The 14,186-nt window shown below is 35.8% G+C and overlaps 1 protein-coding gene across 2 annotated transcripts in view; it reads left to right on the top strand.

Moving 5' to 3' along the window:
- The first annotated feature begins 1,802 nt into the window (after positions 1-1,802).
- Positions 1,803-14,186, top strand: part of NetA (Netrin-A) — a 53,624-nt gene continuing 41,240 nt past the window's right edge. For both annotated transcript variants that reach the window (XM_068284996.1, XM_068284997.1), the window contains exon 1: positions 1,803-3,388. In XM_068284996.1, coding sequence (XP_068141097.1) covers positions 2,227-3,388 — 1,162 coding nt within the window. In that variant the 5' untranslated portion in view covers positions 1,803-2,226. The remainder of the gene's footprint in view (positions 3,389-14,186) is intronic.

The following is a 14,186-nucleotide window of genomic DNA, read 5'->3' as shown; positions in this document are numbered from 1 at the left end:
TCTTTTGCTAGTTAACATTATCTTTATATTTTGTTTCTCACTTTCCATTTCCACATTCGCCTAAAGTAAATAATGCTAAACAAAAGAAAGGCTTTCTTTAATATTTAACTGAAAACAATTTGATTTTATTTTTAAGGAAAAGTTATATTTCTGAAGATCAATTGCTTAGTATCTTACTTAATTAGTAAGTAGTTGTTAAATAAATTAAATGAATGCAAAATATATCCGAAAATAAGAAACATTTAAAAAAAATCAAAGAAGTTAACATCGGCTATGCCGAAGTTTGTATACCCTTGCAGTCCTTGGGAATAATAATTTTACATGTTCAAATTTTGTTTTCTGCAACTCAATTCATCAATATACAAACAAAACAATTTTACTCTCATATTATCACATATGTAAATTTCATAGCATACTCGATTTTTATGAAAATGTTTCTTCTTGTTCTTCTAGAGCTATATGATATAGTGGTCCGATCCTTATGGTTTTCATACTTTATTTTTGCCGGGTAATAAAAACCCCCGAAAAAAATTTCAGCCCAATAGCTCTAGACGGCTGAGTAAAACGCGTACGCACAGACGGACGGACAGACGGACATGGCCATGCTGATCAAGAATATATATACTTTATGGGGTCGGAAACGTCTCCTTCTGTGCGTTACAGACATCTGATCAATTTTATAATACCCTCTGCAAGGGTTTAAAAAGCTATCTCAAAAATATAAATATTGAAAAATATTTTATTTGCCATTAAACACAATAACTAAAATGAATCCTTTGGTTTTTGTTTTATTAGTGTGGATTGTGTGGATCCAATACAATTTTTATCTCAAATCGCATAAAATAAAATTTCACATTAATTTTGCAAAAATAAAAACACGAATTGAAAAAAATGATATAAAAAATTATCAAGCCTGCAAAATCAATTGGATTTGAAAATTTTAATATTTTTGAGTAATAATGCTCAAAAATTTAATGTTTTAATAATTTCATCATCTTTTTTAACATCTAACTATGTTATTAATGATCTTAATAAATTAAATAAAACGCACTAAAAAATACTAGCCAAATATTATTTTAAAGAATAACTAGCAAAGTGTCTTAAAATGATTTATATATGTTTTTTGAATTATTTATATTTAGTGTAAGTTACACAGTTGGCAGAAATGTTGTTAAATATATTGTTTTTTAATTTTATTTTTATTTATTTAATTATGTGCCTAGATATTTAATCTTTATTTAAATGTCTAAAAATAAAAGTCAATTAAAATAAGTTTGTTTAAATAAAACTATTTTTTTAAAAACCGCAAAGTAAAGGAAAATTTATTGAAAAGCAGAAAAATTTCAACTCAAAGCCAACTAACGCCTTCAGATGTAGTTAATTAAGTGCAAGTATTTATACTAAATGCAAAAATTCAACAATTTATTGACATTTAAGTGTGGACTGTTTGTCTATTTGCTTTTGTTAGCACTGCAGACAACGGCAAATGGAATAAATGGGAAAACAAAACGAATGTGTCGCCAAATGGTCACAACAAATGTTGCCAAACAGCCGACGGCAGGCAACAAACCAACAAACCAACCAACCAACCAATCAACTGCGCAACTCGCGAGAGAGTGATGTTTGGTGAGTTGTCGTCGGCATCGGTCTATGGTGAGTTGCTGCTGGGATGCTGTTTGCTGCTGCTGTTGCTGCTGATTCCTTATGCTGCGGCAACATGTTGCAGGTCAATAACAATGCCAACAGCAACAATGTTGTTAAGCAACAGCACAAAGCGCATTGCAGACGCGATCAAAGGCAAAGACGCACGAACGAAACGAAACGAAAAACAAAAAAAAAAAACAACTTCGCCCCGCTTCGTGGATGCTGTTGGCCACACAGTCGACTGTGAACAAGCAGGCCGACTTGACGTGAAACGAAGACTACAACGCGAACAACAACCACCGTGTGGTATCGTGCGGGAAACGCGATTGACTACCAAGCCCAACCAAGAAAGAAAAACCAAAAAATCACAAAATAACGACTCGATATAGTGTGAACAAAACGCCTGCGCGTAGTGCTCTAAGGAATTTTATATCCTAGTGTCTTTAGGAGTTTCAACTAAAAACTAATTTAGTTAATTTCTATTGGCTTGATTTCATTTGTTTTTTTTTTTTTTCGATTTGCCAATTGTGAGTGAGTGTTTTCTTTTTTTTTTTGTTGGTCCATTGTGTTTTATGCGCGATAATGTCGATGTCGGGTAATCGCGGTAATATAGTGATTTTTTGGCTCTTGGCCATCATCTGCTTTTGGCCAATCCATAACGAAGCCATACCCAATGATATATATATGAAAATGTTTGCCATGCCACCGGTCGAGGATCCATGCTACAATGATGAGAATGCTCGTCTATGTATTCCCGATTTCGTGAATGCCGCCTACGATGCTCCTGTGGTAGCTAGCAGCACTTGCGGTGAGGATCAGCCGCAAAGATATTGCGAATATACACAGGATGCACAGGAGATGTCATGCCAAAGTTGTGATGGACGCAGTTTGCAGAAAAGTTTCTCGTCACGTGCTCTAACCGACTTAAATAATTCCAACAATGTCACCTGTTGGAGATCGGCACCCGTTGCACCAAACAATTTGGCGACGAGTGGCGATAATGTCACATTGACCTTGTCGCTGGGTAAAAAATACGAATTGACCTATGTGAGCTTACAATTTTGCCCCAAAGCACCACGACCCGACTCCTTGGCCATATACAAGAGCTCCGATTATGGCCACAGTTGGCAACCCTTTCAATACTATAGCTCACAGTGTCGACGGGTCTATGGCAAGAATAGTCGCATGACAATCACAAAGCACAACGAACAGGAGCCACGTTGCAGTGATCCCCATCGTCAGGGCGTAACCTCGAGAATTGCGTTTAGTACCCTTGATGGACGTCCGTCGGCCAGAGACTTGGACTCATCGCCGGTTCTACAGGATTGGGTAACAGCCACCGATATACGCATTGTTTTCCATCGTTTGCAACAGCCGCCAACGGCAATTCAACAACAACAACAGCAGCAACAAATCTCTGCCGATGCCATTGATGTTGCTGGTGGTGATCTCAAATCTCATCCATCGAAATATAATCAATTGATGGGCAATAATATTGAGCAGATTTCAACAACCCATAATCCTGCTGCTGGTGGACTACATTATGCTGTCTCCGATTTCTCTGTGGGAGGTCGTTGCAAATGCAATGGACATGCATCGAAATGTTCGCCGGATGAGACAACTGGACAATTGAGCTGCGAGTGTCGTCATAATACAGCTGGACGGGATTGCGAAAGATGCAAACCCTTTCATTTTGATCGTCCCTGGGGCAGGGCCACATCTCGCGATGCCAACGAATGCAAAAGTAAGTGAAAAAAGTATCATTTAAATTATGAAACGATTTTCCTTAAATCCATAAATAGATGCGCGGCTTAATTTCCCTTTTACCTATAATCTTAGGAATTTTCTTTTGATTTCATTCATTTTTAAATGCAAGAAGGGGCAGGGCGGGCAAATGATTGTGGGAGTGGGGAGATTCTTGTTATTGGAATTTATGCAACTCAATTTCAAATGATGCCGACGCGTGTGTTTAGTTTTCGTCTTAAATTGGCCATTTGATGGCACTAACATTGCTTCGGGGTTGAAGAAAAAAAAAAAAAAAAACACACTCACACACAAGCAGCACAAAAATTTTAAGATGGGATGAACAACAATGCATACATATAGAAAATTTTTGGGGGAAAGAAGGGCAATGGAGGGTGGTTGGATTGGGTTGGGTTTGAGTTTGGGTTGAATTGGATTGGATGGGTGGGTGGTTTGGCGCCTTTTTGCTTGCTCTTTTTCAGAGCAATAGAAAAATGTTTGTACTGCGGATTTGGCTTAAACATAATTGAACAACTTCTCTTTCTCGGACACGTGTTCCTACATAGACAAGGATTGACCTGAATGAAAGGGGGAATATATGTACATATGTATAACTCTTGGGCCAACCCTCGTGCTGGCTTTTTTTTTTTTTAAAGAAAATCAAATGTAATTGAGACTCTTTTACCTTTCGGCAAGGCCAAACAAATAAACAAACACAAACATTCAATCAGAGCGCAGAGAGGCAGGGAGTGGGGAGGTGGGGGAGATAAGCCCTCGCAATTAACCCTCTAAAAGACGGGAAAAAAAACACAAGCTTAGCTCTTACAAATAAACATGAATTAATTTGATAAGCGTTGCCTATAGAGGAAAAAAACGATGAACGAAAACCAAAAATGAAAATGAAAATCCAAAACAAATTAATACATACATACATGAATGAGAATCAGAAAGAGCCACCAATGAATATGGGGGAGAATCGAAATTTATTTATACTGATGTATGGATGAGCTTGTGTCCTCCATGGCCACCACGTGCCATAACACATCATCAAAACAAGAATGCAAAGGGAATAGCCAACATTTTTTGGTCATCTTTTGCCATTGTTTAGTGCATAAATCACAGTCACACCAGGCACATACACACACACACACACACACACACACTCACACACAAGCCTAGACGGACAATGTACAATGTGGACAGACGTAACTGTGTGTTATCGGAGGCATGCCACGTGTGCCAGACTCTGACCCTTACTTCGCGTTTTAAGCGCCTGCCTGCGCTTTATTAGGGTTGCAAAATGCAAAATGCAGGCATAAAGGATCGACCCTTCCGCCTACCAAATACATATACATATGTAGGTATATGTATACAGCAGCCCACAATTCTCACTCCCTCACCATCGCACATATGTTGCATGTTTATGGGCAAATGAACGTTAACGTTGCCGCTTTTGACGTTCAATGTGACCTCAAACAGGCAACAACTACAGAAACAAAAGCAACAAACAAATCGGTAACGGGGAAAAACGTTCTTTTCCGTTCTGATCCGGCAAAACAAAAAACCACAGAAAATTGGAAAATTTTCACCAGACAAACACACACACACATGAGAGGCGTATAAAAATTGTAAAAATATTGCTATCAATTTTCTTGTCATAATGACAAAGGAGTGAACCAAGCAACAACAACAAGAGAAAAAAAAATGCATTTCACAATCATTTGTCCTCCATCAAATGGCAGATGCAAATTGCTGTATAGACAGCACAAACACACACACAAACACACATACAAACATACAAGCACACATATGTAAGGATAACTCGCTCGATAAGATCAACAAATTAGAAAAATCATTGACAGACACGACAAACAAATTCGTTTATGTATATAAAAGAGAACCAGAAAGAAAGAGAGAGAGAGAGAGAGAGAGAGAAAATAGCCTTCGTTTCCAACAAAACAATTCTAATTTAAACAAAATCTGTTTTGCCGTGAATTCAAAAGAGTTCGTAATGCCGAGAAAAAATGTATTATAATTTCAAGTAGTTTATTTTTGCTTTTGTCTAGATTGAAGCACATTTTTTCATTACTTTTTCAATTTCAATTAGCAAACTAATCTATTAGACAGAATATGAGAATTTTAAGCGCCATGTGATCCAAATTTATTGCAAATATATGAGGGTAGATAATACCATAACAGTGGCTAACAAAAAGCTACTAGTTAATCACTAGGTTATAGGTATAGTTCTTCCTTAAACACTTCGATTAATATCACACCTTTTTTTGTTGCCCGGCTTCATAGATTATAAAAGCTACTTGCCGAATCATCTTCCGATCTCTTCGATGTACATACACCGAATTCTTATTATATATCTACGGGTTTATAATTATCTTCTGGCATATTCTGAATGTTAGTTAAATGTTACATCAATAATGTAATGCAATTCTAGAATCAATATATTCTTTTACCACACTTGATAATTATTATAATTTGAAATATATATTGTTATCTTTACTGAACGATGTAGAAGTCTAATTTAATTTTGATTTATTGCGATGTTTCTCAGGATCTTTCATCTCTATAATAGTTATAATAGTTCAAAAGTATTCAAAACGAAGAGATCTGAATTTTGTCAATCAATTTGATTAGTTTTCCATTTGTTGGGCTGTCAAAGAGTAACTTGACGAATAAAGTATTCAAATGGTTTTCAATTAATTGTCATCTGCAATATATTTTCCATCCAATTTGTCCGAGTTAAATATGCAAAATATACCTAGGATAGGTATGTATACATATAAAACTGTCCAAATAAAACTCATTTGTCATTAGTCAAAGTTTCTCTTTGAACATTTTTAAACTCTTGAGTCAACACATTAATTAACTAAATTTATTGGATCATAAACAATGACAAAGACAACATTTGCCACTTTATTTTGTTTGACAATAACCTTTGTTGGCAGAGAAACGCACTTTCAACCACACACACACACACACACAGACACACACACATGAACTATAACCTCTGCAGGAAACCAATCAAATATTCAGTTTATCATAATGCAAAGAGTTTTCCCTGTCTTGTTTTATCACTCTCTCTCTCTCTTGTACTTCTCATTTGCTCACTTTTCGCATGGGCAAAATATATAAATAAGAAACAAAAAAAAAAAAAAAAACTAAAAACATTTCAACAAAAAAAGAAGCCAAGCAAAACCAAACAAAAAAACAAAATAGAGTAATAAAATCAAGACATATCTAAAATTAAAACACCGAGCGCCAAGAATTCAAATGAATAAATTTTCAATTCGTAAGCCGTTTGGCAAATAGAGACATTACTCATACGCCGTGTGGTTTTTGGTTTGCGCGTAAACCAAAAATAGTTTCACATTTTTCTTAAAGTTTTCACTCTCTTCTCTTCTTCTGGATGGAATGGTGGCAGTCAGGCAACTAGCCAGGCAGATGGATCTAAAATGCTTAGACATCATGATAAATGTGCCTGGGGCTTAGGCAAAAATGCCGCGCAAATTAGCCAAACAATTTGTCGAAATGAAATCAAATAGATCTCAGGCACACATGATGATGTTGATGATGATGATAAAGCAGATTGCCCAGTCAAATAGGATATAGAAATTAGTGTAGGCGATTAGATATAGGTGGGTGATACATACATATACATATCATTATATTGTATACAAACACATATCAAGGTTCTAGTTCTCATAAAGTTTTATTATGTAATCCCCGTTTCCCTGTCTAGGGATTAGCTGATCAGCAGCATTTACGAATACTTACTACAAATGAGTTGAATGATATATGATAAACAAAGTGTATGGAGCAAGGTTTGGATGAAGGTCGGTTGGGCTAATCTCAGTGTGTGGTTAAAAGATCCAATATGCACGCACTGTGAAAACAACTTGAAAAAACATTAGCTAAGCCAGTTTCTTGCGCAAGAGTAATCGAAAGCTATTTTCTTCTCTCAAGATTTGAAATATATACCTATATAAATGCAGATTTTGAATGTAATAAATGAAAGCTAGGCCAATTGCTCAGCAAAGTTAAGAGAGTTGGATTAACTATGACAAACCAAAAGATTTTTCCTCTAAAACATGTTTGACTAATCAATATTAGGTACTATAACTAGACAAGCCAAAAAATCAGAGCAAATTCTGAAATAATCAAAAGTGTTTATATAATTATATATGTTATATATTTTATCTATCCCTAGTCTTAAATTCAAATTAATTTTGTAATTTCACCTAACTTCACTTACTAAAGTTATATATATTTTTATCAATAATGGTCGAATCATTTACTCAGTGTTGTTATATTCTTATGTTAGCCTTTTTAAAACATTATATATACTTGGTATACCCAAACAGTTTTGAATACGCCTATGTTGTTCGAGGTATAGAAATGTTTTGAGCGGTTTAAATCTATTGCATAAAGCATTAACAAAGTACTAAGTACTAATTACTTTTACTTTTATTTGTTTAAGTACAAGAAAAATGGAAAAGATTAACCAAAAGATGTTCATACTAAACTTGACGTATTGACACAACAAAAATGGGCCAAAATAGACTTTAAATTTAAAATGAAGTAGTTAACAAGTAATTGAAGTAATTTAATTTGAAATACAAAAAAGCTATACCAATTGTTGGACTGGACTGGCAGGTCGTCTATAAAAAAAACATTGAAAGTTAAAAATAAGTCCCCATTGTAACTCTTTTAAAGAAGTTCTTAAAAAAAAAAATAGATTTGATGTTATTTTTATGTAAAATTTACTCATTTTTTCTGCTTGCAGTAAGTTCTAACTTTATATCTTTGTATACTGCGTGCTTGCTGTGTGTATTGGTGTGTCTGTGTGTGTTTCATTGACATTGGCATGGAAATTGCATTGCCATGTCCTCAAGTTATTTACTACGGGATTGGCAAATAGTGTTTTTTTGTTTTAACTTTATTTTTTTTCTTTTTTGTATTTTTTTTTGCACAATTCTCATTCTTTGCTGTTTTGTATCTTTGGAGCTATGTGATTTTGCCTTTGCCTTTGTGTGTGAATGTCCTGCGGCTATAATTTCACCCAGCATATGCCCACACTATACTCCTACTCCATATATGTATGTACCTTGGGTGCCCTGTCAGTTTTCATCAGTTAGCAGTATTTTTTTGTTGCTCTCTCTCTTGAGCTTTGTCTCTCTGTAACTGCTTCTCATGTTGCAGTTTTTTCTCTCTTTGTGTTTTTTTTTTTTTTTTTGTGAGAATTTTCTGTTCGTTTTTTTCATTACGCGCACCGAAACAGAAAGCGAAACGTACAAGAAAAAAAGCAAACAAGAAATCCTTTCGCCTTGCTATCTTCACCGTTGTCATTTTAATTGTTGTTTACTGGTTGCCTTCTAAAGTGTAGACCTGGACTGGAAATGAGACGGTGGGGGTCAGACAAAAAAAAAAACAAAACACACACACAGGTGGATTTAGGTGTGTGTGGGCGGTGTGTGTGGGTGACTTGGCAGGATTCGAGCGACCCATTCGTCATGGCGTCCGCTGTTTGTGACGATGTGACAAGAACTGTCATTGCCATACGTTAGTATAGAACAGATTTGGGTTCTGATTTACTGGCCACACTAGACATATCATCACATCACATCATTCCATTTCGTTTTCTTTTTTTTTTTTGTCTTTTACTGTTTATTATTTTTACGTTTATGAATTTTAAACAGTCTTTGCCGCCGAAAAATTCACTTAGCCCTTTACTTTTGTTTCTAATAAGCCAAAACGTAACGAAAACAAAGAAGAGCATGATAATAATGCTGGGTTAAACGAGAGACGGAGCGAGGAATAGAGGAGGAGAGAGAGAGAAAGAGACAGAGAGATGGAGATGAAGATGAAAAACGTGGACAAACACACGTTACTTCTACATATATTGTTGCAATTTATGTTTTATTTATTGTGTGAAGTGCTCAAAGCGCTCGCAGCCAAGTTAGCCAAGTGGCAAAAGAGTAGAAGAATATGTTGGACCCTTTTTGTGTACTCGGTATTTGGCTTTGCATTTGGCTTTCAAGTGATTATGATTATTTTTTATGCACATAACGTTACAACCCCCAAAAACCCCGCCTGACGAGCTTCATCAAAAGCCAACCAGCAGGCCAGTAGCCCAGAAGTCAGAAGGACATGCATGAGCTTCAAGCCCGAAAACAAACAAAAATCGTCAAGTTTGTGTCATCAAACAAGTCCTACATATATGAGAATATGACAATACTCTTATGGAACGTCTAATGGCCAGAATAGAAGCAAAATCCTCAACTGAAATCGAGAAAATGTATTTTTAAGTAAAATTTACACAAATATCACTAAGAGCTTTACATATAAATAAGCTAATATACCCTTACAGAGAGAGCATTAAAGACAAAACGAGAGGAGGAGAGAGAAATGGGCGGCGCGGCGAAGTTGGCAGAGGCAAAGTGAGATGAGTTAAGCGACCTTTTCATTTCCAGACTCATGTCTATGTCTGTTCGAGTGTAGTAGCCACAGGCCAGTGAGTAAGTGAGTCGGCCTGCCAGCCATCTAGACGTGGCCAAAAAGGATATGTCAGGACGAATGCTGTGCGTTGATTTTTACTGCTATTATTTTGGTTTTTAGGGCGGAGCATTGCCGTTATAGCCATTGCTTGCCATATGTCTATGAATGTTGACCACTCATTTCTTTCCAACAAACACACAAACACTCACACACACACACACAAAATTCTCACTCTTTTGTCTGGCCATTTGTGTATGTGTGTGTAAGCAGTTAATTGGATCAGGGGCTTGGGCATTTTCCCCCCAATTACGTTCTTCGTTTACTTAACAATTTTTCTGTTGCATACACGTAGGCGCCTTTAGATGAATTTTTAATAAGCTGTCAGTCAGTCTTTTGGCATATGGTCAAAGACATCACTCGATTTATCAGTTCCTCACTCTCACTCCCATTCTTTCCCTTGTTTAGTCTTTGCTTGAGTTCGGGAAAACTATTTAAACATGTTTGTTGTTCAAAAAAAAGCAACATCTGTGCCTGCAGAATAAACGGCAAACCGGCAAACATACAACAACAATTCTTTTGAATTGGAAATTCCCTGCCGAAATGCTTAATGGAAATGTGCAGCTCCGGTCTTAGAGCTAAGGCGACTGCTCATGCGCAACATAAACAAAAATATTAACAACAAAAGATACTTTCAGATGGACTGACTACTGCAAGTGTTTAAGGACGTGCTGAACTTTACATACTTAATGTGATGGGTTGCTTTGAAAGTTTGCCGAAATATATACATATGAATGGGAATGGGATTAGTTTGGGATAAGGATAGTTGTCAATATAGAATGCCAAATGAAACGAAACGACAATATTTTAAAGGATGGACTGAAGTAGAACTGGAATAGAATGGAATGGGGAAAAAATTAAAGGAAAATAACAATGTAGTCGAAATGGAATGAAATGTTATGGTATATTATCATTCGAATGATATGAATTGAAATGGAATGAAAAAAGAACTGAATGGAATGAGAGTACTGGAATAGAATATAAAGATAATTAGAATGCAATGACATTACAAGTGAAATAGACTGAGAAAAGTATTAGAATGGAGAGAAAAAAGAATCTGAAAAATAAATAGATTTGATTAAAAACTTTGAAATGGAATGAAAATGTAATTGAGATGGAATTGAATGAGAAAGGATTGGAATTGAATGAATATGAATTGAAATTGAAAGAATAGAATAGAAAAAGGAATGAAAATAAAAGTGAAATAGAAAGAGATTTCAATTGGAATTAAATGCCAATAGACCCGAGTTAAATAAATATCAAACAAAAGCAAAAATACGAATTAATAAATAAGAAAAAAACATATAATAAGAAATATTTAAAATGAAGAAACTGAAAATGAACATGACATGCTTCCAAAAAAGAAACAAACTAATTAAGTCATAAAACACAAAAGTGTGACATTCATTAATTTTAAATAAAAATTTACTACATAATTTTGACAAAAAAAAAAAAAAAAAAAACCTTAAAAATTAAAATAGTTTTGTCGCATTTGAATAATTTGTATGTGCTCACAGTAGGCGGAATTCGAAATGAGCTTTAAATGTTGAAACATTTTTAAGTTGACTTTACTTAAGCAAGTGATCAATCAAAACTCTTTGAGCCAACCCCAATGTCCAATGTCTTGGCTAATGATATGTATGTGGCATATGAATACAAAAAAAAAAAAAAAAAAAACCAAAGTGTATGAAAGAAACTAAGAAAAACTCGCTGCAACATTGCCGACATAAATCAAAATGTATCTAGCAACAACAGCAGCCAACGTCCTAAGGCGGTGCAATTTTTTGTGTTTTACCTTTTTGTTGAATGACCAACTGAGGCAGAGAGCGAGAGAGTTAGAGGGAAAGAAGTTGGCAACAGTTTTGGAGGAGCCGCTAAACGTAATGTAAATAAGCATTTAACAGCAACAGCAGCAACCAACAACGGCAGCAGCAGCAACCGGCAACGTCATCGGCAATAAATGGCATTACAAACAACGGGCAAATAAATCGCATTGAAGCGCAAATGCGCCAAAGATGCAATTTACAGAGGCTCGATGCCGACGCAAAGATGAAACTGAGCAACTCAAGTTGCTGCCGGAGTTTAACATTTACAACATGCAACAGATTTATGCATGCAACAACAACACCAGCAGCAGCAGCAGCAACAACAACAACAACAGTAAAATCCACAACTAGCAACTGACACATGGTGTTGCCGCAGACATGTTGACTTATGCTCGTGTAACAACAGCAACATAATCCTTTACCCCCCGTCCCCACCCAACTCTCCACCAACCACTAACCTTCTCCCACTAGCCATGTATATGTATGTATTCCTTCATTGCACTTCCACGCTTCAAAACACTTTTGGACATGCAATTCGAGTTTTCAAGCAACAACCTACAAGACGCCTCCCACTATTTTAAAGGCAACCTTACCCTCTGTTCTGGGCAGGTTTTTATTATTCTTCTTTTTTTTTTTTTTTTGTTGCCGCTGTTGCACCTTGCAACCAAAAGAACACCAGCAACATTACAAATGCAACATACCCAAACAACACATATAATAATAATCGCAGTCAAGGGTAAAGAGCTTACTAGACATTGCAATGGATCAGAATTATGAATCGGTTCACATATGTGGGTAGTTTTATTACCACTTAAAATCAAGACAACAACAATTTGTACTTGAAGAACTTTTTAGGTAAAAGTCAAGATTGGAAGAATAGTCCCAAAAGTAGCATTTCAATAACAAATGTATTGTTTATTCTGATCTCTCAAAACTGTTCTAACCCTGTCTAGGCCCAATTAAAAGGTACAAAGGCCTGGAAAGGGTTACCGAAATCGTAGAACAATAAGCTTTTAAATAGGTTTCGATCTCTGTTACTTATTGTTAGTCATCAATTTATTAGTTAGTTTTTCAATTGAAAGCATAAAACTCATGGCTTATAAACAATCAATTACAGAATGTTTCCAATTAAAGATTGACAACAAAAGGGATATTATGACAGACTTTTCTGTAAGGGGTAACAAATAGCAATTACTTGATTACTTCCTACATTTTGCTAGAGTATCTAATGAAGTTGATTTAATGATGTGATAACTGAATGAATCCATCAACTTTGTTGGAATATGTGGGCCAAAATTTTCTTTCTTTTTTGTTTTTGGCAACAATTTTATGGCATTAGAGAATGAGAACTTGCAGCTAACATAATTTACCAAGTCTTAAATCATGACAGTCTATGGACGCCTCTGGGGGCCGCTAGATAAATTTTTGTTTTGTGTGTTCTCTTTTCTTTCTCTGATGTTGGAGGCTGCTGTTGGGCTGTCAGTAAGCAAATTTATTTCAAACAAAAAAAAAAAAAAAAAACAAGAAAATAAAAATACAGAAAAACCGAAACCGAAGGCAAAGAAGTTGAGCAAGTGGCTCCGAAGTTGTACAAAGACGCCATAGACAACAATTGCCGGCTGCTGGCTTGGCACGGTTAACGAAGGTGTGAAGTGCAATCAAAGTGCAGCAGGTGAGGAGGAGCAGGAGGAGGAGGTTGAGGGTGCAGGTTGTATAACAGCAGGGCAGCAGGTGCCAAAGTCTTTTAATCACAAGTCTGTAACGCACACACAATTTGTATATGGGCAGGGCAATTCGCCTCTTTAGTTCTTTAAAAGAGATTTTCCATTTCTCTTCACTCTGAAGCCAAATAAAAAGTTCATTAGGCGAGTTGACCAAATTGCAACATATACAAATAAACAAACGAGAAAAAAAGCAACACATACATACATACATAGCTACTAATATTAATTCAAATACACAAATACAAATGGAAAATAAAAATAATTTGCCCAACCCACGCAATCAACAAACGCAAATAAAATCAAATAAAATGATATAAAAGTAAAAAAAAAAAAAAAAAGAAAACGTCAAAAGCAATTAAAATTGAAACTGTCCAAATGCTGATGAAAAGAGTTTCATTCGAGATGAGTAAAATGTGTAGCGATGTGGTAGGCATTGGACAGGGCAGGTGGTTTTGCCTTGGGGTCAGACAAATAATTAACTGAAAGTTTGTTGTTGGGTGCAAAAGTTTATCAAATTGACAGCTGGCCAGGCCATTCCCATTCCTTTATACCCTAAACCCATCAAATGGCATTTAGTATGGGCATTAGCAGCTTTCACACCAAGATATGGCCTGAAAAGATACAACCGCATAAGGTTTATGTAGCTACGCTACTCTTTGAAATTGTTTTTCATGTCAGTTCA

Source organism: Drosophila tropicalis, unplaced genomic scaffold, assembly GCF_018151085.1.
Source record: "Drosophila tropicalis isolate 14030-0801.00 unplaced genomic scaffold, ASM1815108v1 contig_4, whole genome shotgun sequence".
In the NCBI taxonomy this organism is placed as follows: Eukaryota; Metazoa; Arthropoda; class Insecta; order Diptera; family Drosophilidae; genus Drosophila; species Drosophila tropicalis.
Note: the sequence above shows the minus strand (reverse complement) of the source record. Positions and strands in the feature narration are given on the sequence as shown.